This window comes from Aedes albopictus, chromosome 3 (genome assembly GCF_035046485.1).
Source record: "Aedes albopictus strain Foshan chromosome 3, AalbF5, whole genome shotgun sequence".
Taxonomy (NCBI): Eukaryota; Metazoa; Arthropoda; class Insecta; order Diptera; family Culicidae; genus Aedes; species Aedes albopictus.
In genome coordinates, this window is record NC_085138.1 from 15,801,453 (window position 1) to 15,828,146 (window position 26,694).

At 39.6% G+C, this 26,694-nt stretch overlaps 1 protein-coding gene and 1 long non-coding RNA gene across 2 annotated transcripts; one reads left to right on the plus strand and one right to left on the minus strand.

Annotated features, from left to right (window-relative positions):
• Positions 1 to 479: 479 nt before the first annotated feature.
• LOC109411588 (uncharacterized) lies at positions 480 to 1,690 on the minus strand. The gene is made up of 3 exons (XR_003898403.2): positions 1,269 to 1,690; positions 1,058 to 1,139; positions 480 to 992 (listed from the first exon to the last, which is right to left on the minus strand). It is a non-coding gene; the product is annotated as an uncharacterized LOC109411588 (long non-coding RNA).
• Positions 1,691 to 3,756: 2,066 nt separating this feature from the next.
• LOC109427995 (glycogen debranching enzyme) lies at positions 3,757 to 24,631 on the plus strand. Its single transcript, XM_019703655.3, has 8 exons — positions 3,757 to 3,947; positions 4,025 to 4,214; positions 4,780 to 6,420; positions 21,185 to 21,450; positions 21,520 to 21,845; positions 22,011 to 22,534; positions 22,601 to 23,256; positions 23,348 to 24,631. The coding sequence occupies exons 1-8, from the start codon at positions 3,912 to 3,914 to the stop codon at positions 24,359 to 24,361; spliced, it is 4,653 nt and encodes a 1,550-aa protein (XP_019559200.3). The 5' UTR covers positions 3,757 to 3,911; the 3' UTR covers positions 24,362 to 24,631.
• Positions 24,632 to 26,694: the final 2,063 nt, after the last annotated feature.

Genomic DNA, 26,694 nt, shown 5'->3' on the forward strand with positions numbered 1-26,694 from the left:
AGTTTAGTCGGGCAAATTCGAATAAAACGACCAGTGGTCTCTCGGAATCGAGAGTGGCGCTTAAGCCACTGAGTTTGCGTCAAGCTTAAATAGAAATCGACGAACGGTTACATTGGCGCCCAACGTGGGCAATGTAACCGTTCGTCGATTTCTATTTAAGCTTGACGCAAACTCAGTGGCTTAAGCGCCACTCTCGATTTCGAGAGACCACTGGTCGTTTTATTCGAATTTGCCCGACTAAACTATGTATAAGCATGAGCGCAATCTTGTCTAGGGTCAGCGAACGGTTGCTAGGTGGTTTGAAACATAAAGCGATGGCCACAAAGTATAGCGAAACGATTAACTGAGGTGAACGCATCAAAGCGAAGGAACGAAAACGTGTCCGAAGAGAACGTAAAGTGAAACGTAGAGTGTGACGATACCCGGGCGGACTACATTACCACAGGGCTCAGTACTCATGAAATGAACGAAGCATAATATGTTGAGTTTGAATTCATTTTTATGTATTAATTCATTTTTTCGTTTTAAGCATCCAGTGTGAGAGTGTGTGAGTGTGTGTTGTGTAGTGTGTTCATGGCCATGATTATGAGGACATACCTGCGCAGGGTTTAACTTATGCTGTCAGCTGACGAGGGGTGCACGGACGGAGTGCGATGTTCTTGGCGAGCGCAGCGGCGGAGCAAGGGTTTGCCGCCGGGGCCGGCGGGATCCCGTTCCTTCGAGGGACGGCTCGGAAAAGAAGCTCGAATCACTGATGGCCGGAATAAAGGTGCGGGGAAGGGTTTCGGCAGGTCCAAGTACGCTACCCGATCACTCCTCTCAGAATGCGGGCAGGCCAGACAATCCTCTCCACCCGTTTGACTGCCAGCTCTGTGGCGGGCCTGGATGAGCGAGCGTCCTCGGAAATGTCCCACGTGGTCGTGTGGATGTTCAAAATGGCGGAGTGTGTAGCTGCGGGCTTGAAGCCCGTACAAAAAAGCGTCCGTTGGACGCTGATGCCCAACGACGAAACCAATTAGAATTTTGTACATTAAATGAATTCACTTTATAAAATTACCTTTTGTACAGATTTAGAACTGCACAGATGAGCAGAGTTTCCGTTCCCAGTGATAAAATAAATCCGGAACTATTTTTAATAACTAACGCAAAAAAAACAATAAAAGTTATGAATTAACGAAACCGTTTTCACTTTACGTATCATGCAGCGATCACTAAATTTAAAAACTGTTCTTTTTTTAACAAATTAAACTTATCCAAGATGGACGCACCTTAGATTGAAAAAATTGAAAGCACTATCACCGAAACTAACTGTCTGCTCACTTGCCGATCAGATTTGGTAATGGGTGAATCTATTCTACGAAACTTGATCGAACGTAAAATTTTACTGATCATGTAATTTGACATTTACTAATACAAAACTAAAAATTTAGACGAGTCAACCACAGTTCATATTTTCGACTCCTTTGGGCCATCTATGTTTCACCTTAACTTTTTAGTACAAATAACTTTAAAAGCTTTTATCCTATTTCAATGAGCTTTTATAGAAAGTTGTATAATAAAGTGACTTAAATGTTTTAGTACAAAGAAGAGCTTTTATCCTAATTTAGCCGTGCATTTCAAATTCAACGATGTTAACCTTTTTTTTAAATATTCAATGAAAATAATTACTTTTAATTTACACCTAAAATCTTGAAAAACTATGTCCAATTCAAAAAAGTGACTAAGCGTTACACTGTACGAACAAGTTATTCTTCTACGGCTCTAATATATACTAATTGGTTATGGGCCCAGCCTAGGAAGTTCTGAAGTAATTGGAGGTAGGATTGGAGGACTCCGGTCTTACCAGGAAAGTCTGACTGTTCAGGAAGCTCATTTCAACGATTCTGGAGAACTGTTTGTACATGGAGGTGTTTGTGAACAGCATCATTGCAACAGCCAACCAGTTGTGATTTCGTCGATATTGGTGACGCATGGGTTGGGACGTTACTGCTCGCTGGATTGCCAGAAGAATACCGCCCAATGGTAATAGCAATTGAGAACTCGAACGTCGTTACGAAAGGAACGGTTGAGATACATATATCCCGAATACTGTCCTGAAGATTCGGCAATAGAGATGCATACTGTCCAGGTTATTCCAGAACTGTTCATTAATTTGATTTCCGTGAACCAGATAGTGAAGCGAGGCCGCGTCATCATTGACGGAGTTGGTGTTGGTGTCACGTCATGATCTTTCTCAGAGAACCTAGACCTATGGCTATTATCAAAGTTCCAGTAGACTGATCTAACTGAAAACTTAGTCGATTGTTCATCATATGTAAGCATACAAACGATCAATTTTCCAGCTCATTTAATGCAGTAGAACTCGAGATTTGCATCTTCAAAATTTGCGAGTAATGATTGATGATTCTGATGACGCCCCGTAAAGCCTTAAGGGTCTTCTTTAACTCATCCAGTGTTAGTGGTGTTTGAGTAAAACTTTGGATAACTGTGTTGCTGTTTTCTCCATTTCTTGCAACATAAACACCATAGTTATCCAAAGTTTTGCTCAAACAGCATCAAATTAGGCAAGGAATCATAATACCCACGCTTTTTGCACCATTTCATTGCAGAAACGGAAAATTGACCTTCTCACCATACTAAAATTCAGCTCATTACTACAAATCTAATACTACACCGAACGTGCCCCATTATTTCAAAATTATATTAGCAAAAAAAAGTTCCGGCCGTATTTTCTGCATAGCTTTTTGTAAAAATTTTGATGCATTCATCCCTAAACACTTTTAAGTGATGTCAATTTCTTGATTTTGCTTTGGCTGACCAAGCCATGTGGAAATTACACTACACTGTTGAAAATGCTTTGACATCCATGTGCACAACAGAAACATGTGCTCGATGAACAAATTGAGATTTGAATTATGAAAAGAAATCCACGTACTCCGGCGAAACTCTAGTACGTGCTATGTACGCCTACTGGCGACAGAGATAGTCGAGTGACTCCGTAGCTTGAAGGAATAGAAGCGCCCGTCTAGCGAATGGGCAGTCGTGAGTTCGAGTCTCACCGGAGTACGTGAATTTCTTTTCATAATTCAAACCTCAATTTGTTCATCGAGCACATGTTTCTGTTGTGCACACAAGGTATTTTCAACAGTGTACTTTTAAGTGACTTAATTATATGTCTCATACCTAATCTTATGAACTTCAGTTCATAAGTTCAGTTAACTTGAAATGATTGTAGGGATATTGCTCAACTAATGCAAATACTTACAAACAACAAACAGAGTTCCGACAGTACAGTATTTTTATCACTGCATCTTCACCTCAAGAATGCGAATTTTGACAATAAAAGAAGTGGTAACTTTCTTCTTCTATTCTATTTCCATGTCAATGTGGTCAATAATTCTAGTATGTATTAATTCTTGCTTGTAAAGCTGGAATAGGTGTTGTCTCAAAATAAAGATTTCTTAGAGCTGAATACTTATGCAATTCTTTAAGAGAATCTGCTGCACTGACAATCAACTTATAACACCCTGTAAATTCTGTACTGGATCCTCTTGCAGAATGTTTGTAATATATTTCATAATAATTTTCAAGAGATAGCAACTCCTCTCAACAGCCGCACGTGGCCCTCAAACCCGAGTTTGGCGCCCACTGTCTTTATCAGCTCGCCTCGGCAACGAACGACTCGTACCTCTGAAAGCGCTGCACTCATCCGATCCCAATCCTATCGCATCATTCTACCTAGAAAGAACGCCAGCGCCAGGCTTCTGTTTTCAGTTGCTCATCTGCTCGGATGCTGTGCAGTTCGGTCGTTGTTCCATAACAGAAAAGTCGAGTGACTCGTGGTTTGCGTGAACGTTTCAGTATATTTTTCGTGTTTTGCAAGGTTTCGCTTGACCTAGATCTGTGTGACAATGTTGAAAAAGATGGGGTCTTTTCTTTCGTATGAGGTGATTGTTTCAGGGATCTTGTGCCCTCGCTGCAGACCATAACTGACCCGTGTGATCTTACCGTTATACTTCCACAGAAACTGCCTACAATCTTCGAAGCGAATAAGATGGCCGATCAGACCGGTTCCATAAAGCTGGCGATCCACCACAACGATCAGGGCAAGGGAACGCTCTATCGCCTGAAGAAGAACTCCATGGTGCACGTCCATCCGGGACCGTCTCTGTTGGGGCGCCGGGTGGCCATCTTCTGCAACTATCCGGCCGACGGTAAGTAACGAACCAGATTGTCCAGAACGAAATCATCTGCAGTGACATTGGAAGGTCATTTTCCCGCATCCGTGGCGCATGGGAAGTGGTGTTCAGTTCATCAGTTCAATCACAGTTGCATCATATAATGCTGAAGACTGATAAGGCGCGCGCCGTTGCGCCGTGGTGGCATTGGATGTTGATGTTTTGAAATGGGTGGCTTTGGAATTAATCAGTTGGTAGTGTAGAAACGTGATTTACCTATTTTTGTACAATCAGAATGTTGAATCGATTTGGCGCCGTTTGCCTCGCGAGGAGATGTAAAATAGTGCAAACATTAAGGATTAATGTGTGAATGTTTTACAAAAGCATGTTTCAGGAAGCATTGACAAGTGACAACGTTGAACATTTTAAATTGTAATTTCCATCAACTAAGTGACTATGACGCTTATTTTTAGGGTATACGAGATTCCTTAGGTTTAGACTAAGTCAACAAGGTCGATTTTGTAGAACAAAGCTTATCCATTCATGAACTTGAATCCTTGAGCAATTCATTACTAACCATCACTTTTCTCCTTTCCTCTAGGAGCTGAATTCGATCGCAACCGGTACACCCAGCTGCAATGGTGCACACCGTCCGGAACCCAAGCCCAATCGGATGGCTCGAAGTACCTGTCGATCAAAGACATCGACTACTACTGCAACGTGCACCTGACCCGTTCCGGGGCGTACCACTTCTACATCCTGTACGAAGGCCAGCAAGAGCAGCAAGCTGGACTGTACGTTCAAATCGAGCCAACGCTGACCATCGGGAAAGGTTCCGCAGCTGCCCAGCTTCCGCTCGAGGCCATCCGATGCCAGACGGTCATTGCCAAGCTGATGGGTCCGATTCAGAGCTGGGAAGCGAAGCTGCAGGTGACCAAGGAGAGCGGCTATAACATGGTCCATTTCACACCGATTCAAGAGCTGGGTGGCTCAAGGTCGGCTTACTCTTTGAAAAATCAGAACAAGGTGAACCCGGAGTTCCAGAACGGCGACCAACCCGTTGAGTTTGAAGATGTAAACAAGGTTATCAAGAAAATGCGGGAGGACTGGGGTATTGCGTCGATTTGCGATATCGTGCTGAACCATACGGCCAACGAGTCGGTTTGGATCCGGGAATATCCGGAGTGCAGCTACAATTGTTTCACCTGTCCTCATTTGAGACCGGCTTTCCTGTTGGATGCTTTGCTGAACCGGGTGGGGGAAGATGTGGCTGCTGGACTGCTAGAGCATGTCGGCGTGCCCAAGGTGGTTGAGACAAATGACCATCTGCAGGCCATCCGGTGGCAGATTCATTCGAATTATTTTCCGCAGATCAAGTTGTACGAGTTGTTCCAGTGTGATGTGGACAAGTATGTCACTCGGTTCAACGACGAAGCTTCCAAGAATGGTCCTTCGGCGGCCAAAGATGTTCCTGAGGGTGATCTGAAGCTCAAGCATGATCAGGAGTACAAACGTTTGGGAGCACAAATTGACTGGGATCGTGCTATGAAGACGTATAACGTGTTCCGGCAGGATTGTTTCGACGAGGACAGTCGGAAGCGCAAGTGTGCTGAAGCTTTCCGGTCGAAGTTGCAGTGGCTGAATGAAGAAGTCCGCAAAGAGATTCAAGCGCATTTAGATTACGCCATTGAAAATTGTCTGGCTGGAGCTCGTTACGAACGAGTGCAAGCTGATGGACCGCAGGTTAAGGGAATTTCGGTTAAGTATCCGTTGTTCATGAAGTATTTCACGCAATACGGAATTCAAGGCAAATCTATGAAGGATATCGAAGCGATGATGTACGGAGGGGCCGGTAAGCTGTTCATGGCCCACAATGGATGGGTTATCAACAGTGATCCACTGAAGGACTTTGCCCGACCTCAGGAGGGAACGGGTAACGTTTATCTGAGGAGGGAGTTGATTGCCTGGGGTGACAGCGTAAAACTGAGATACGGTGACAAACCGGAAGACAGTCCGCACTTGTGGAAGCACATGAAGGAGTACGTCGATACGACGGCGAAGATCTTCGATGGAGTCCGGTTGGACAACTGCCACTCGACGCCGCTGCATGTCGCGGAATATCTGTTGGATTCGGCGCGAAAGGTCAACCCGGAGTTGTACGTCGTTGCGGAGCTGTTCACCAACTCGGATTACACGGATAACATATTTGTTAATCGGCTGGGCATCACTTCGCTGATTAGAGGTAAGTTTTCGTTACTTATTCGAGTCTACGCTGTTTGTCATAATGCTGTTTGTAATACAGTCGTTTATAATAAGAAAGTTATTCCGAAAGGTTATCATTTCACTTCTCAAAAATAAGCTGAGTTCTGTAGTCTTGATCATAGTTGATGAATTTTACCAAAAGTTTAAAAATAATGATCAGAAAATCCAATATGGTGGATCAAAATTCAATATGGCGGCTGGTTTATGAAGTTCAAGGTCATGAAACCTTACAACTTAGGTATGTTTGGTATCGGAACGATGACCAGAGTTCAAAAAGGTGATCAGAAATTCAAGATGGTAAATCAAAACCCAATTAATATAATATATCATAATTAATATAATTGGCATGGGGATGATCCCAACGAACATATTGAGGGATTTGCAAAAAAAGTGCACGCGGCCTATCGCTTCCGAAAGGTACAGCCGCGATTTTCACTCCCTGTTTACTTCATCCTTATGGGAAATAACATTGCGGCGTTTCCTACGGCCCGTCCGTTCCTTTCGAAAACGATAGACCGCGTGAACTTTTGTGCAAAGCCCATTTTTGAAACATTTCAACTACAGGCCAGTGTTTACATTTCAAGAAATCTGACAATGTATTGTGAATGTAAACGTCAACAAAGCGTTCTCGATACGGCTTGATGCTGAGTTACTGTATTGTACATATGGACGGAAGCATCTATTAACCTGTGCACCAGTTTTTGCTATCTTTCTCACTCCTTCGTAATTTTTGAAAACGGGGACCTCAGTAAAAGTCAAATTTCTTATGGGAGAGAGCAAGACAACATCAAAGGCTGCACAGTAGACTGGGTCAACAAAGTCGATATTTTGGAACAAAGCTTTTTCGATTCCCTTTAGCGTCCAAAACAACTGTGCAAAATTTGGGAGCGATTGGTTGCATCCCCGTATTCCGCATTGCGATTGAAATTTGTATGGAATTTATTATGGGAAAACGTGCTTTTTTGCATTTTTGTCATAAATTCAAATTTTTTGTCTAAAACCATCTAACTAATGACGTTAAAGTGTAGCCTAGGATATGCCGAAAAACTTTGCCGAAGACTGCAAAGTGATCCGACACTTGTGAAAAAGGTTATAGCGTACATATTGCCCGGTGGTGCTTAAAGTTTAACATGTAAAGGAATAACATCAATAATAAAATCTCAATTTTTGGCCTCAGTTACCAAGCGAATAACTTTTTTCACAAGCGTTGGGTCACTTTGCGGTCTTGGGCAAAGTTTTTTTGGCATATCCTTGGCTATACTTTAACGTCATTAGTTAGATGGTTTTAGACAAAAAATTTCAATTTATGACAATAATGCAAAAAAGTACGTTTTCCCATACTAACTTCCATACAAATTTCAATCGCAATGCGGAATACGGGGACGCAACCAATCGCTCCCAAATTTTGTACAGTTGTTTTGGACGTTAATATAGATTAAAAAAGCTTTGTTCCGGGTTGATGCGATCAAATTTAAACTTTCTCCATACAACGTTGACCCACTCTACTGCACAGGCTAATGCAAGCCCTATACCAATGAATCTGGCGAGCTTAATCCACATGTACATACTACATAGGTATATGATCTGTGCGAGCAGCATCTATGCCACCAAATCATAGTTCTTTTCTCGGCTCCTACTCGGCGACCACTATCTGAGTACCGTGTGCGCACCTAACTTTGCGCAGGTCCAAACTTTGCGCATTCTTGTAAAATAACGAAACAAATAACTAAATGTCAACATATTTACCAGTTTAATCATTGCACTAGCATTGTGTAAACATAAACATTATTTGACAAATTTTTAATTGCCATAAAATCATTGTTTATGTTGAATAATAAACAAAAAATACATAAAAATGTCAAAATTTGCCTCGCCTTAACACGGTTGCCAAGAAGTAACACTACTAAAAATCAACATTTTCCTCGATAAAACTGTGCAACGATGATTAATTTTGCAGTTAATTGACAAAAAAGGTGATATTCTAGTAATATTAATCACAGTTCGTAATAAATTTTTCAATTTAATTAGTAAATAGTGGTGCGCAATGTTTGGAACCATTATTTGCCCTGTGTTCCTAATTTTTGCGCACTTTCAGTAAATGCATGTTGAACGTTAATACATGACATATGAACCATTCAAATATTATGTAACACCAGTGCTGATAATTTCAGGCCTGTCTCTCCATCATGTAGCAGATTTTGTATAGAAATTAGTAGAAAATTGTATGAACCGTAGCACTACGGCACTCTCCATCTGTCTACAATGAGACGTGATTTGTGAACAGTCCTTCATTTGAATTTTCCGGCGGTCAATGTTAGGGACGATTCAAATATGACGTCGACCATTTTTTTAGATTTTAAGAACCCCCTCTTCCCCCTTGGCAACCCCGTCACGCTTCATAGTATACCTAATACATGGCATGTCACACTTTTTCAGACAAGTCCAGCCCCCTCCCCCAAAGATGGACGTCATATTTAAATAACCCCTTATTGTTCCTATCCGTAACGGTCACTTCATTTAGCAGGAAGCTTTTGTGCTTTTACCTTTGATCTTTAGCCACAGGAAACAACCCCTCATGAAGTTTGGATTGTTCACACGGTAGGTGCCTAGTAGGCCTAGTACGAACCGCAGACGAAATTAAGAACTCCAGAGGCCTCCGTTCCCCCTTCCTCGTAGGACAAAGTTTTTCAACAAAGATCAATTAAGGGCACACTACCTGATCTGAATTACTTTAGTTTCATGGGCAAATATTAAATAATAGCATTTTTGATTACTTTTTTGAACAATTCATAGCATGCGCAAAGTTAGGCACACTATGCGCAAAGTTAGGAACAATCGAAGATTTTGTGCGCAAAGTTAGGAACAAGGCAATGAAATATTTTTTCTATTTTAAGTATTTTTTGATTATTATTATGATTTTTTTAATATTTCAGACTCAAAGAAGGATCATTAGTCTATCGTATGAGCATGTTGTTCATGGTATATTTTGTTTGTTTGTATTTTTTATAACGACTAGAAATTTGATTTTTCTTAACTGCGCAAAGTTTGGTACATACACGGTACCGTGGGGTGCCCTAATTTCGTGCGCGCCCAAACTTCGTTAACTTCTGACATCTGAGAGCATTATTATCTAATTACCAGCGGAATCATCAATTGCTATAACCTCAAAACTGCATTTGATCTCAATACAATTCACAAAAAAAGAAATGAAAAATTTGATTTATGTCAAAGATTGAAAAATAAATTGCAAATGTATGCAAATAGCAGATGCCATATTCAGAGATACGAGAAAATTAACACTCACGGAAGTGAACAAGTATTTCGATCTCTAGCAAAAGTAAATATTCCAATTTTTGTTTGATTATTTCAATTCAATACGTTTTATCATAATAGGTACGCAACAAAATTACTTAAAAATGCTGTTTTCCTATTTTGTTTCAACATTTACCGTCAGTGTACCCTGGCCAAGTTCGCAGGGGTTGACGGTATTAAAGTGAAGGAGTTTCATTTTGATTATTGTAATGTAGTGTTCTTTAGTGAAACATATCACCTTTTTAACACTTTAATGCGCCTCCAACGGTTCATCACGAACCGGCTGCTGCAGATGGAGTATGGCTGATCATATGCATCAGACATGCTCGATAAACACGGAGGAACCGCCAAGGCTCAGTAGAGTCTATTCCCAAGCAATAGTTCCAAATCGGTTGGATTTGAGAAGGTTTTGATGATCGTTACAATTCCTAATAAAAGTTTTATAGGATTTGTGACTGGTTTTGGAACCTTTTACAGCCAGCTGACTTCAAAATGTTGTTTGGGCTCTATTTCCCACGTTTCTTGGTTGATTTTGATTAGTAATTTATTAATGTCATAGTCGCTTTTTCGAATTTCTACAATGTTATACTTTATTATATTTTATTTAAATAAAGCAATTAAAATCAACCAAAAAATTAATAGTGGGAAGGAGATTTGCAGCACTTAATTGTGCTGATAGATTCGAAGCTAACGTGCGAACACTTGACGTGACAGTTTGGACTGGACAAAAAACTGACTGCTTTTTATTAACTGAACAACGTTACTTATGTATGACTAGGTTGACATTTCTAGGCCACGCATGAGAAAATGACATGGTTTATCTTGATAGGATCGATAGGACAGAACGAATTTGAATATTTTTCATAGTATTTGTAGGGGGATGAATACATAATAGTTGACAAGCAATTTTTGTTTATCTCTTAGATGATGTTATGACACCAACAGAAAAAGTGTTAGAAGTTCAGTTACATGTTTCTGTGGGTTTTGGACCGATGACATTTTGAGGACACAAGAGATGAACACAGAGAAGTAAATATCAAAAAAAAAACAATTTGACACAGAATCGACTGTATTTTAACATGCGGGTTCGACTGATTCGATGAATCTGTCTAGAAGTAACTAGAAGACAATTGACGCTAAGATTGGAAAAAAAGCTTGCAGTTGGGACTATACTACAATAATAGCCGATAGGAAACAATGCGCTAGACAGCATTAATATTCATTTTTTAATATGTAGTATGTGCATGACGGAACAAGCAGGACACAGCTCCAGACGTCTCTTTTTAATAACGATATTCAGCATATTTCCAATAAAACTACACTTCAATAAAGCAAAGACTAAAGCTGCTATGATAGAACAGATCAGAATGACTTAATTGACTTATTGACTACATTTTGGAGATCTACTTCGAATAACTGACAAATTGACAAGAACCTAACTAAATACATGGACCATACTACAAAAAAAAACAATTGACAAAAAGAAAAAAAGGGGAAACTTTTATTAAAACTATTTTTGTTCAACGCAGGCCAAAACAGTGTCGACTTGGGCCACGATATGCCTACGTACTTCTGTGTGTTGAAACAAAAATAGAGTCATGATGATGATGATTAACCTGGGCTTGTTAGGGGAATATCTGTAAATAAAAGAAAATCGGGTTAAGTACGGTTCCTTTTAATTCCACTAAGAATTTGCATCCTTTGACAGATACGTATTTCGACCTCAACTGTAAGGTCGTCTTCAGTGTCTTGTTCAGTCGAGTCAAGTACAAGACACTGAAGACGACCTTACAGTTGAGGTCGAAATACGTATCTGTCAAAGGATGCAAATTCTTAGTGGAATTAAAAGGAACCGTACTTAACCCGATTTTCTTTTATTTTCAAAAATAGAGGCTCATAGAAGCAAACGTAGGGAAAGGGTGCGGTGTTAGAACATAAGCACAGCGTGCTACCGCCGTAATCACTATGAAAAAAAAAAAAAAAAAACATTTACCGTCAGTGTACCAGTAGCCGCTCATGACCCAATAGCCGCTCACTGTTGCAAAAATCAAGTTTTCACGCATAAATATCCCCTTTTCGTCGCTGATATTCTTGGACAATATAAATTATATGAGAGCAAAGCCATTTTATGCAATATTTACCAAATAATATAAATTTTAAAAACAAAACAGTAGAATTTTTTGAGCGGCTATTGGACCCACAAAAGCTGTGGGAAATTTTATGTGTTCCAATAACCGCTCACGCAAAAAAAATACGTGAAAATCGTAAAAACAGTCGATTTTAGTACACAGTACAGTATGCGGCAGGAAAAAATGCGAAAGTGTTTTTCAACTTCAAACCTCATTTTCGTCCATTTGACATTAACCAATCTATGTTTCAACGTTCCATGATCTATAATAGGCTAGTTTTCTGAAAAGTTAATTAAAAAATTTCCCATTTTGGTCACTAACCTTTACAGGGCGGCGCCTGAAGATGAAGACAACCAGAATTTTCAAACCGCAGAAAATCGCACAGGTCGCTAAATTTCGCATCTGATAAAACAAAATTTTTGATTTTCTCTACAATATCATCAAATATATGTACTTATTTCATCTGGTACGTGAAACTACATGGCTCTGGATCAGTGTGGTCTGGTTGTTCATCGAATTTGAGCTAATTTTGATACTGTTATAGTCATTTTGTTTAATGACCATTGGGCGCGCAGTTTATTGATATCCGCTTATTAGGCCTACATTATCACATGTTAAACATCAAATATGTTCATTTTTATTTTTCAGTGCTAGAATATAGACATTGACTGATACACTGTCATGAAAAAATAGTCATACATATCCCACATTTAGCGTGTAATAGTGCCTTGAACTTTTCGCATTTTTTCCTGCCGCACCCTGTATTATACACACACTATTATACACTCCCGCTGAACAGGAAAAAATAATTATAAAAACATAGAGTTGCAAAAATAATTTACTTTTCCGCAAAAGTCTATTTAAAAAATGGCATTCCGTGAGCGGAATTAGGACCACTTTGGTCTCACACAAATTGTAATAAATCATGCTTTTGTGAAAAGTTCTACATAAGTCTTGTTTTGTATCTGATTGTACTTAGATTAAACTAACTTAAAATGCAAAAACATTACAAATTGGCTTACCAGTCATTTAACAGACGATGTTTTTCTGCAAAACTGGCCTTAAATGAGCGGAATCTGGTACCCTGATGGTATGTTGTTGACGAAATTAGGAACCCACAATTTGTATGGGCCCTCAAATTTCGTGCACTCTTTTTTATAACTTTGTTTTAGAGGTTCATGTGTACTTCTGGCCATCGCATGATTCGGTTATTAATAATAGTTCTAATAACTATTTTGATTGGTTTAAAATTAGCTAGGGACTGCTCATAAACTACGTAGAAAGTGAAAAAAATGACAAATTTATAAATGTGGGAATACTAAGTAAGCTCAGGATGATTTTATTTATCCAAACATTTGGAGTAGTAGCTTACAGCCGATAATTTCATTCAAACAAATCATTACCGTAAGCCTTATTGCCAAAACACAAACTTGGAAGACGACACTTTACTAGAACTAACCTCCCGAGGAATGTGCCTATTAATGGCACATAATAGAAACGTAAAAAGCTACAATTACAAAAATGTATTGATTCACATTACTGACCATCAATAAAGTTAGTGAACATTTGATTCAAATAGCAAACAATAAATTGTTTAATTAAGATGTCAGAAGGATTTTTGGATATCTTAATGTAAACATCCGGGACCAACATGGAAAACAGCAAATTTTTTTTTTTTGCTTTATTTAACAATGCAGCTGTAGAAGTTACTTAACCTAACTGTGGCCAGCCACTTGAATAGTGAATAAATTCGAGTAAGCATATTAAATACTATGTACAAATCTTAAAACTACACTTAAACTAAATAAAAAAAAAATCATTACAAACAATTCAATTTTTAATTCAAACATTTTCGAACACATATTTTTTTTTAATTTTTTCTTATAAACTGTCAGACGTTCTTCGGTTTTCAAGTAATTAGGGAGCGCATTAAATTGAGTCACACCAGTTTAGAAGAAGTGCCTTAAAGCGAGCACAGTTCGTGGTCTTGAAACAAAAAAGTTTTGCCTTGCTCTAGTTTCGTGAGCGTGTATATTTTGAAATTCAATCAAACGTATGTTGGAGTCCACTCAGTTATGTTTTATTTTATAGACAAAAAGCAGGCTGTTGTATTTATGCAATAAATCTAACGGCAATATTTCAGGTGAATACAAAGTTGCAGTAGGAGAAAATAGAGGAAGTTTGCGAATATATTTAATTGCTCTATTTTGCAAAACTTTCAGTAGGGGGTTGTGGGGCAAGATGGCCATATGGGGCAAGATGGCCACCCTGTCTTTTAAACATTAATTCGCAACACAAAAATATTTTCTGCATGGGTTGTGATTATAAACAATGCCCTTTGTTTATTATGTGCGAAAAAGTTACTATTAGTTTGAAAAATCTGCTATAAAATAGTGTTTGAAGTTTGAGTGCTCAAAAACAGTGTTTTCTTATAGTATCAGGCCATCTGATTTTAAGGATTAGTAATGAAATAACAACGTTTTAAAAAATATTTTTTATTTTTAATGGTGTCTATATGTGACTGTTGTTGAGCCTCGACAATAAAATTTCAATGTTTTAAATTAATTATGTCATATAAAAAATGATAAACATATCGTAATCATTCGGGGCAAGATGGCCCCCTGTGGTAAGGCCTATGTCGCCATCCAAAAATCAATCTAAAGCAGCCTTAAAACTGTTATTGATGTTAAGAGATACTGCAAAACTACAGAAAATTGCTTTTTATATTAGTTGAAGCTGTTAAAATTAACTACGATGGAGACGATACCTCAGAAAAACTTTGAACTTATTTGCTGTTGAACGGTGATTGGTTTCATTGAATATTTTGCACAGGGATAGAAAATCGTAGCTTAAACCGCTATAAGGGTTCGTTACAAGACGTTGAATTACAGTATAATGCATGAAAAGAGTAGTAATGTATCTCAATCGATTCGAGAGAAACTAGTTTGCTGAAAAAATAGACCAAATCATAGAACATTTCTAAATAAATTTTTTATCAAATTCATTTCAAACATTATCATAAAGAAAATGTTGGCAAACACCACACCATCTGTAGGCAAAGCGTTGCGGATGATTCGACCTTGGTTTATTGAGCGTTGCTTAGGGATTAAAGTATACTAATTGTAAAAATTAAGCTCTGTGGCCGTCTTGCCCCGATGGGGTGGCCATCTTGCCCCATATGGCAAAAATTCTATGTAAAAAGTAACATTTTTCAAATGAATTTATTTTGCATTCGTAGTGCAAAATAAAATGTTTTTTTGAGTTAATAAGATAGAAAAGACATGAAACAAAGGGGATGAGTGTTAAATAGCCATATTCTAATGAAAGTATATGCTCCCAAGGCGCCTAAGCTTAGGGTGGCCATCTTGCCCCACAACCCCCTACATTCAGATGCGTTACTCCTGCTGAACCCCAAATTGTATTCATGTAAGTCAGATGCGGTAAAATGAAAGCATTATACAATTGCCAACAGCTTTGAATACTTAGACAATGCCTAGCTTTCTTTAGAGCAAATATTATGGGCATTATTTTATTTTTTACGAGTCTAATATGTATCTTCCAATTGAGATTCTCGTCTATTGCTAGACCTAAATAATCTGCCTCAGTAACTTGAACTAAACTTTCGTTATTTATAGTCAGTTCAAATCGTGGGTTTGGATTTTTTAGTGAAAAAATGATGAAGTTTGATTTTTACCTTTCTTACACCCATAAGAAGGGTATAAATATCGCTCGAAAAACCGACTTTCGATCCGAGGCCCGAAGGGCCGAGTCTCATATACAAATGAACTCAGCTCGACGAACTGTTCAAATGTCTGTATGTGTGTGTGTGTATGTGCGTTACAAAAAAAAGTCACGCACGTTTCTCAGCCGTCTGTCAACCGATTTGAGTTCTCTTGGAAGCAAATGAAAGCTACTACATCCTAGTAGAACGCTATTGATTTTTTTTCGATTGGACGTTTGGTTACCGAGATATCTCTCGAAGAGTACTTATGAGTCATACATCTAAACTTTTTAAGATTTTGGACCAAGTGTATCATAATATATATTTCGGCCGTTTGTCAATCGATTTGGGTTCTCTTGGTACCAAATGAAAGCTACAGCATCCTAGTAGATCGCCCAGAAATTTTATTTCGATTGGACATTTGGTTACAGAGATATCTTTCGAAGAGTACTTAGGATTTATACAACTAAACCTTTTGAGATTTTTGACCAAATGTATCATAATAAATATCTTAGCCGTCTGTCAACCGATTTCGGTTATCCTAGCACCAAATGAAAGCTATAACATTCTAGTAGAACCCTATACAATTTCATTAGGATTGGACATTTGGTTACCGAGATATCTTTCAAAGAGTACTTGGGAGTAATACAGGTTAACTTTTTGAGAGATTTTCGACCAAGGGTACCATAATATATATCTCAGTCGTCTGTCAATCAATTTGGGTTCTCTAATCACCAAATGAAAGGTACAATATCTTTGTATAAGGCCCTGAAATTTTATTTCGATTCGACATTTGATTACTGAGATATCTTACGAAGAGTATTTCAATAAATTCTTTTTTATTATTATATTCACTTGTTTCTTGCATTAGTTTTTGACCAGTCTATGGGACATTATTTTTCAATATATAATGCTGACCTCATACAAAGTGTTTACTAGCAGGTTATTGTTTTCAACAAAATTATAAATAACAAATTACAAATAAACAGGAATTCTATCTTGTACCGACTTTTCGAACCCTCTAAGCAGAATACCCTCTATGAATGAGTGTAATCAGTTTCGTACCTTTTAATTCCGCCCTATGTTGCTTATCCTTTGACAGATACGCGTATTTCGACTACCACTTGTAATCTTCCTCAGTGTCAGTTATCCACTCCACAATTTTGGATAACTGACACTGAGGAAGATTACAAGTGGTAGTCGAAATACGCGTATCTGTCAAAGGATAAGCAACATAGGGCGGAATTAAAAGGTACGAAACTGATTACACTCATTCATAGGAATTCTATGAAAACTAACAATATGTTAAATGACAGCTTTGAATTTATATATTGTGGGAAAAAATGCAAGAACCGGACAGCCAAAATTACTAGCTAATTCCAAAACTGATTAACTTAGTAGATATATCATTTTTGTCCTTTCTACACCATAACCATGAACACCAAGTACTTCGGAGCTAATTTATTCGACTGATTAAGAGATATTAGACAAAGTGTATCTCGCTGATTTTCTTACCCATTTGTTAATCGACTCAAGATCTTTTGGCAGTTAACAAAAGATACAATATTCCAGAATATGTATGCTATTTTTTAAACATTCCATACAAGATTCTAGGAGGTGTCTGGCATTTCTGGTAGTTTAGTCCATGGCCCATGATGCTATTTTGGAAACCAATCCACTAGATGCCAAATCCACAATATTTTCTAAAACTTTTGGTCAATTACACAAAATAAATATGTTAAATACAAATAATACAACAATAATTTTAATAAGTGTAAGAAGGGTTCTGTTCACCATAGGTGGATTAAATCGGGTTTTACTATTTATTTGCATTTTATTGGCAGAAAACCAACTGGGAAGTAGATGAAGATCATATTGCATCATATTTTGAAGTGATTCTTGCTTTATATTTACAGACGGCATCGTCTGTGTAGCATTGCAGTGTTCCCTTGAGTGGCACGTTAAAAATGTCATTTACAAAAAGATTGAACAATATAGGGCCAACAATGGACCCTTGTGGCACACCAGATTTTATAAGAAGCGGCTCACTCAGAACTCCATTGACTCATATACTCACAGACGTCGATTTTATCTACACTTTATGGTTTCATTGGTATTGTACGACTTACCTTACCGGTCAGGCTAAGGCCGGGGTGGCCTCTGCTGTACATAGTAGCCGCCTCCATTCCACTCGGTCCATGGCTGTTTGTCTCCAGTTCCGCACTCTGCGTAGGGTCCGCAGATCGTCCTCCACTTGGTCGACCCACCTAGCTCGCTGCGCTCCACGTCTTCTTGTACCGGTCGGATGACTCTCGAGAACCATTTTAGTCGGGTTGCTATCCGACATCCTGATGACGTGACCCGCCCACCGTAGCCTCCCGATTTTCGCGGTATGGACGATGATTGGTTCTCTCAGCAGCTGATGCAGTTCGTGGTTCATTCGCCTTCTCCAATTCCCGTCTTCCATCTGCACTCCGCCCTAGATGGTACGCAACACCTTCCGTTCGAAAACTCCAAGGGCGCGTTGGTCCTCTGCACGTGGTATTGTACGAGTATGCTACGTTTTAAAAATTAACACATTTAGGCGAATTCTACGTCTTTTAGAGTGAGCGAAATTTGGACCCATTTTGAACGAAATTTGGAACCCGAGCACGAAATTTGCACTTTAAAACAAATTAAAACTAATGCTGTAACTATCTTGTATAATGTGAAGTTGCCTAATTTATATTTTTCTTGGGACCTACAGTGCCAGCACTAAATATTATCGAACAAATTAATCTGCTATACTTTATGGTAAAATTTTAGTCGTTTATCAAACTTTGGGGATTCTTAAGTGCACGAAATATGGGCACCTCACGGTAACATCTTGTGAAGGCGCTTTTTCAGCATTTTCACAGTTGTTAATTAATAGGGAAGTGGAACCATCCTGACACGGCTATTTTGGACACTTTTCTGCTATAACTCAGCCAATTTTGAACCAATTGACACAATTTTTGGAACGCGATGAGATACGTATAGTATCTAGCCGTGTACAATATTTCAAGTCAATTGGTTTGGAATTGACTGAGTTATAGCGAAGAGTGCCCAAAATACCGGCCATTGCCCAAGTGGTTCGCTACCCTAGTTATACGGCATCCCCAAATTATTGGATTAAATTTAAATAGGTTATGGACGCAATACATGTGGAACTGGAACTATCGCTTTTAAAATTTAATAATTAAAGTACTTGCCGCTACTTGGAATCGAACTCCCGATCTCCGTATCCAAGGTTGCGACCATTCATTTGCAAAGATTTACATTCATTTGCTATTATCCCAGTTCAGAAGCATGCTATCGAAAAACAATGTATGGATGAATTTAACCTTGTAGTTTTATCTGAAAGTTTGGCGAATAACATTAGGGTCGCACACGCATACCAGCGTGAATGTAATTTACATTCACCGCGTGGAGAGTTGCCTTCACAGCTCGCTCACGACTTTGGTATGCGTTTGCGACCCTAATGTTATTCGGCAAACTTTTAGATAAAATTACAAGGTAAAATTCATCCATACATTGTTTTTCGATAGCATGCTTCTGAACTGAGATAATAGCAAATGAATGTAAATCTTTGCAAATGAATGGTCGCAACCTTGTCCGTATCCATTGGTTCCGATCTTGGTTCCGATGGTGTCCTCGCTGCCACACTGCTTAGCATAGAAAATAGTTTGTTTTGTTTTATTCCAGACAAGGGTTTAAAAGTGTGCCACAAGCCTGAAAGCCGAGTTTGGTACACGGAACCACCAAACAACCCAAAATTGAGTTCTTTTGACGCAATCCCATAGTTCCGCCCAATAAGCCAAATTTGAGTAAATCGATTAAACTCACACTAGGTAAATTGCCTTTACCTCCAGCAAAAAAATATACTTAAGAGTAGGTAAATTCAACCCAAGACCCCCCCCCCCCCCCCTCATTCAACCCAAATTTGAGTATACCTACATTTACTCAAAATTGGCTTATTGGGCTCAAGGACCCCCATTGGGTAGACGCATCTCTGCTTGTTTTTGACAACATTGGTGGGGGAAAGAGGGAAAACAACCTAATTTTGGGTAACTAGTTTATTCGATATACTCAGCTTTGAGTAAAATCGACCCAAAAATTAGGTAGTTTTATTTCTCCGTGTAGCTGTATGGTGCTTGTTTTTCAGCCGTGTATTAGCTTATGATTTATATTTGACTGGCTTCTCTTTTATTCAGCTTCAGTCCGATCGTTACACAACAGAAAGCAAATGACTGAGGCTTATAGGACTGAAAATGTTAGCTGGGTTGTGTATTTGGCAACATTACAAAACGTACTATATAAAAGTAGCTGTTTTATTGGTTGGGACCCTTATTCGATTTGCATATCTTCCAGCAAACCTTCCGGAGTAGGATTAAAGTGCAATAAAAGCAACCTAAATAATTTCACAGCACAGAGATGAATAGCTGTAAAGTATTTGTGTAGTAAAAAGATATTATAGTACAAGATACAGATTGTCGCTCTCGTCGCTGTCCGCAACATCCTGGGGCCACGTCTGTCAAACGATTTGTTTACACGATCAGCTGCTGGCGATGAAAGGCTAACATGTGAAAGCGTCTGAAATAGAATATTTCAATCTCCATACTAAGTGACAAAATCTTATGAATTTTCAATACTAAAATAGATGCTGCAAGAAATCTGAATAGAGTATTAATTATGGATTTTTTAAATTGATTGTTTAACAACTATTTATGAACAAATATTTTATTTAGTTTAATGAAACTTTTAATCCGCTTGTGCGAAAAAGTATTTAAGGATGTAATCAAATGTTGGGATAGAAACATTGAGAGGCAAATGAGAGACACTAGGGATCCCAATGCAAATCGCGCTGATTGTCATCGATGATCAGCATAATCGATGTAGCGATTTCGAGACATCCACATTCAGCTTTGACAGATATGTACCTGGCATGTTGCGGCGCCGGAACAATGGTTACACTAGCGACAATCTTTATCTTGTACTATAATATCTTTTGTGTAGTAGCTATATATCCTTCTTGAAGTTTGTTTGTTTACACCCGACAAGTCGTGTTGGTATACCAACAGTTTCTTTATTACAGCTTCTAGCTGTAACGATATCCCATAACGACCTTCAAATTGCTGCTGGTTTATGGATTTGTCAGTATTAAGAATTTTACTGTATAGTAGCAGATGTTTTGTTAGTGGGACTCCTATTCAAATTGTTCAAGTTTTCGCATCTTCCGGGAAATTTCCCGGAGTTGGAATAGAGTGCAGTAAAGGCAGCCCTAGTGTATTACCATATGATTTATATTTGATTAGCTTCCCTGTTATTCAGCGTTGACTGCTTCAAATCGATTGTTACACAACAGAAAGCAAATGACTGAAGCTTATAGCGCTGAAAATGTTAGTTGGAATGTCCGGAGTTAAAAAAAGGGCGACCTGATAATCCAAATTGACAAACCAAAATTCAAAATGTATGCCAAACATCATTACGCTAAATAGGGTAGACCCAGTTATCCGTCTATCATTGAATCAGTAATCTTATCAATATCCGCATTTCTACCACAGAGGCCCTATCGGCGTGGGATTCCCACGAGGAAGGCCGTCTCGTGTACCGATACGGAGGTGATCCAGTGGGGGCGTTCTTCCCGTATCCGAAACGAATTCTAGCGCCAAGCATAGCCCACGCTCTGTTCATGGATCTGACGCACGATAACCCCTCGCCAGTGGAGAAACGATCGATCTTCGATTTGATCCCATCGGCTGGTTTGGTCTCGATGGCGTGCTGTGCGACGGGCAGTAATCGAGGGTACGACGAGCTGGTTCCACATCATGTAAGTTTTTGATGTCCTCAAATTGAGTTTCTGCAAGTAAACGATCAACCGAAAACCTTCTATTGCCAGATCCACGTAGTCGACGAGGAACGCCAGTACCAAGAGTGGGGAAGGCACGTGGACAAAACGACCGGTATCGTGGCAGTAAAGGATGCCTTTAATCTGCTTCACGGTGGCCTAGCTACGCGTGGTTTCGATCAGCTGTTTGTCGACCAGATGCATCCGGATATTGTGGCCGTAACACGTCACTCGACGCAGAATCGGGAAACCGTGGTGCTGGTAGCGCACACTGCCTTCAGCTATCCGAGCCCTTGGGCTGGGCCGACCGGAGTTCGTCCGTTGCGGGTCGAGGGCGATCTGGTGGAGATTATCTTCGAGGTGCAGATCTACAAGAAGTAAGTTGAAGAATGCTTAACTTGTTGTCGAGAAACCGATGAATTTCCTACACATTTTGGTGGAATTATTGCATGAAATGTAAAATAAGTTCTTAAAATCCTTAAGAATAACTTCTAGCTGAAAGGATTAGACACTGTTTTCATAAACATTTGTTTTCTCAACAGAACTGGCCAAACATTCGATCAACCCACGGAGTTCAAAAAAGACGAACACTACATCAATGGTGTTCAGGAATATGTGGTTGATCTGCGTAAGAACCTCAAACTGGAAGAATCGGATATTTTCGACAAGAAACCGGTATTCGATGGGAACACAACTCAGCTTAACTTTGTCAACCTGAAGCCGGGCTCGGTGGTAGCTGTACGCTTTGCGCTGAAAAATAACATGAAGTCGCACATCGATACTCTGCAGTCGTTGGTGCGGGAGTTCCACCAGGATAAGGGCTCTCGGTATGCGGAGCTGCAGCATATGCTGGGCAAGCTTAATTTGGTTGATTTCAACAATTTGCTGTACTGTTGTGCCGAAGAGGAGCGCGATAATGGAGGTGGTCCGTACAACATATCCGGGTACGGTGACCTGGTGTACTGCGGTCTTCAGGGTGTGGTTTCGATTCTGAGCGACATCGGACCGAACAACGATTTGGGTCATCCATTGGCGAATAACTTGCGCATGGGCAATTGGTTGATAGGTAAGATTGAAAAAAAAAAGTCCTAATACGACACTTTCTTCTAACTAAACTGTTAATCCTCATCAGACTACTGTGCACAGCGTCTGCAAAAGTACCCTAACTTGGAGGCAGTTTCCAGCTGGTTGGAGAAGAATCTTGCGCCGCTTAAGGAAATTCCTCGCTACATGATTCCCAGCTACTTCGACGTCATCATCACTGGCGTTCATAGGTTGGCCGTGAGTGCCGCTTGTAATTTGATGTCGGACTTTGTCCGCCAAGGTTCCAACTTCGGTCGACGTCTTGCTCTGGGTTCGGTTCAGTGTGTTCGAGTAGCTCCTTCGGCCAATCTTCCTCCAATGAGTCCCAATGTAAACCCACCGAAGCCACCACAGAGATGTGCCACGCTGGCCGCAGGATTGCCACACTTTGCCACAGGGTACATGCGCTGCTGGGGTCGTGACACTTTCATCGCATTGCGAGGACTTATGTTCCTGACTGGGCGGTTCGATGAGGCCCGGTATATGATTCTAGGCTTTGGAGCATGCCTTCGACATGGATTGATTCCCAACTTACTGGACGGAGGAATGAATGCTCGCTTCAACTGCCGGGACGCCATCTGGTGGTGGTTGTACTGCATTCGACAGTACGTTGAGGAAGCACCGAATGGAAAGCAAATTCTGATGGACAAGGTCTCTAGACTGTACCCGACGGATGACTCAGAACCGAAGATGCCTGGTGAATGTGTAAGTATCATACCTCGAGAAGCACAAAAATCGCTATCAAAATTTGGAATGATGATCTAAATTAAACTTCATTTACCTCTACAACTTTCAGGACCAATTCCTATACGAGACCATCCAGGAAGCGCTAACGGTTCACTTCCAGGGTCTGTCCTACCGGGAACGCAACGCCGGTACCCGTATCGATGCGCACATGAAGGACAAGGGATTCAACAACCGCATCGGCATCCATCCGGAAACGGGATTCGTCTTCGGCGGTAACAATGCCAACTGCGGCACCTGGATGGACAAAATGGGTTCCAGCGATAAGGCCGGCAACCGGGGTATTCCGTCGTCGCCTCGGGATGGATCGGCAGTGGAGCTGGTGGGGCTGCAGATGGCCGGTTTGAGATTCATGCAGCAAATGGCCGAAGAGAAAGCTATCCCTGGTGCGGGTTCGGTGGAACGCACGTCCAATAATGGAACGAAGACTGCTTGGACGTACAAGGAGTGGGCCGACAAGATCGCTGCCAACTTCGAGAAGGAGTTCTACGTCGATGAAAGCTGCGAAAGTCAGTATGTCAATAAAAAGGGCATCTACAAAGACACGCTTGGTTCGGAGATTCCATGGACCGACTACCAGCTGAGGTGTAACTTCCCGATCGCACTGGTGGCAGCTCCGGAACTATGCGATCCCAAACATGCTTGGAGGTCGCTGGAGAATGCCAAGAAGTATCTACTGGGACCCCTCGGAATGAAGACCTTGGACCGCGAAGATTGGGGCTACCGTGGAAACTATGACAACTCGATCGACAGCGACGACAAAGCCGTAGCCCACGGGGCAAACTATCACAACGGTCCGGAATGGGTGTGGCCAATAGGATTCTACCTTCGTGCACGACTCATCTTCGCCAAGGCCAATGGACTACTCAAAGAAACGGTCGCCGAAACGTGGTCAATCCTGCAGAAACACCTCCACGAATTGCAAACCAATCATTGGCGTGGTTTAGCCGAACTGACCAATGAGAATGGAGCTTACTGCCAGGACTCGTGCCGGACACAGGCGTGGAGTATGGGTTGCGTGCTGGAAGTATTGCATGATCTGGAGAAGTATGAAAAAGAGCTCTAAGCTTAGTCACCGAAGCCACAGAAAGCCGGGGGGAATTAAATCTCAATTTGTGACACGTTCTGATGCAGCCGGCGAAGCGTCCTGCTTTAAATAACTCGACCCAGTTCGGATTGGAAGCTTAGATTTAATTGTTTATGTTTTTATGTCTGCCGTTTTTGAATCTGAATATTTTATTAAGATGTTAAGTTTATACAGTCCATATTTTATTTTGTTCTAGGATGTAGCGTCTAGGCTTAATAGGAACGTTAAATAATACACGCTTAGGAATGATTTGATTTGGATTGTTTTACGCCATTTCATCATTGAAAGTACCTATCTAATAAAATTTGAAACACTCATCTAGTAAAAAGTCCGAATCGACTCATTTTGGAGCGATTTTTGAACATATATCAAACTGCAAGAATGTTGCACAAAAGAGTGATGAGAAGTGCTATAAATAGGACAGATCGGTGAAGTACTAGATTTGTAGTAATGAGCTGAATTTTAGTATGGTGAGAAGGTCAGTTCTCCGTTTCTGTAATAAAATGGTGCAAAAAGCGTGGGTATTATGATTCCTTGCCTAATTTGATGCTGTTTGAGCAAAACTTCGGATAACTATGTTGTTTATGTTGCAGAAAATGGAGAAAACAACAACACTGTTGCCCGAAGTTTTGCTCAAACAGCATCAAATTAGACAAGGAATCATAATACCCACGCTTTTTGCACCATTTCATTGCAGAAACGGAGGATTGACCTTCTCATCATACTAAAATTCAGCTCATTACTACAAATCTAGTACTACACTGAACGTGCCCCATTATGACATATTGAACGATTGGACTATGCATTACCGCTTAAGAAAGCGAAACTATGTTGTTGTAGCCAGAAAGTGAATCTATTTTGGTGCCATGCATGAATAAATTTAATAAATTGATCAATTATGCTACTAACATTCGTTTATAGTGCTTTTTTTTAAATAGAGAAACATCCATACAAGATTGAAAATTTGGCGTTTTAACGACCATATTGTACTTGTATTTTTGGCCATAACTGTCTTATAAGTGCTGTTAGTTGTTCTCTGTAGGATAACTAGGTACCTGACTTATCTAAGTTTCCTCGAATATTTTTAATAGTGAATAATAATCTTTGAAAATGATTTAGGTGACGATTTTCTGAAAATCCTCGCCAAAATATTAAATAAAAAGCACTTGGTTATGCAAATTGATGGACTCCTCCTATTAATAGTTGGAGTCAAAATATGTTTATAACTCGAAAGTTTCTACACTGCTGTTCTACGCATAATTGTCCCATGAACTTAGGAATTCCACAGGGCAATCATGCGTAGAACGACAGTTCAAAACATTAATAAAATTGAGAAAACGTTAATGAAAGTGCGCGATTGCATCAAATCCAGTTAATGTCTTCAGCGCACTATTTATTTGATTTATGCTAAATAAGTGCTCTGAACACACCGAGTTGATTTGTTGCAATCGTGCACTTTTATTTGTGTGTTCGCACTCTAGAAAACTCCAGTTGTTGTGGTGACTTAGCATTTTCTGTGAAACTGGCAACACTGATTAGTAAGAAGAGCAGAAGTAAATTGTATATTGTTGGGTGAATAGGTAGTGCTTCGGAAAGGCGGCAATTCGAATATGTACCAAAATGTAAGTTAGTTTATTATAAGTAATTGTAATTGTAATTTTATTGAAAACGATAACCAGTTAGTTTACACTTTTTATCGGGTCAAGGAAACTATAAGTTGTAAATATGTCTTCTTCTTTTTCTTCTTTATGGCTCTACGTCCGCACTAAGACTTAACCTGCCTCGCTTCAACTTAGTGTTCTTTGAGCACTTCCACAGTTATTAATTGAAGGGCTTCCTTTGCCTGCCATTGCATGAATTTGTATATTGTGAAGCTAGTACAGTCAACTTTCGTTCGTTGCACTAAGCTCGTAGCCCAGTTAGTGAAAGACTTTCACTAGGTGGGCTGAGTGTTGAGCTGTTAAATAATCTCTAACAATAGAGATTCAGGGCTACCAACACGAAAAGAAAAATCCTTATTGAATGTATAAGAAATTGTTATACATTTTTGCCATTTCGTTTATGTAATGAACCATATAAACAAATGTATTGTATAACATAAGAAACAAGAGATAAAAAGTATAAGTTTGGACTAATACGAACAATCAGTAACGCTAATGATTTTCATTAGAGTTCTTATATTATGAATGTGGTACAACTAATGAAATTTATTACCATATATTTTGAAGTTGCCTTCTTCTACTTTTTCTTTTTTCAGTAGACATGATCAAGAATGAATACACATTTTTTCCGAAATGTTTATTTTATTGTAG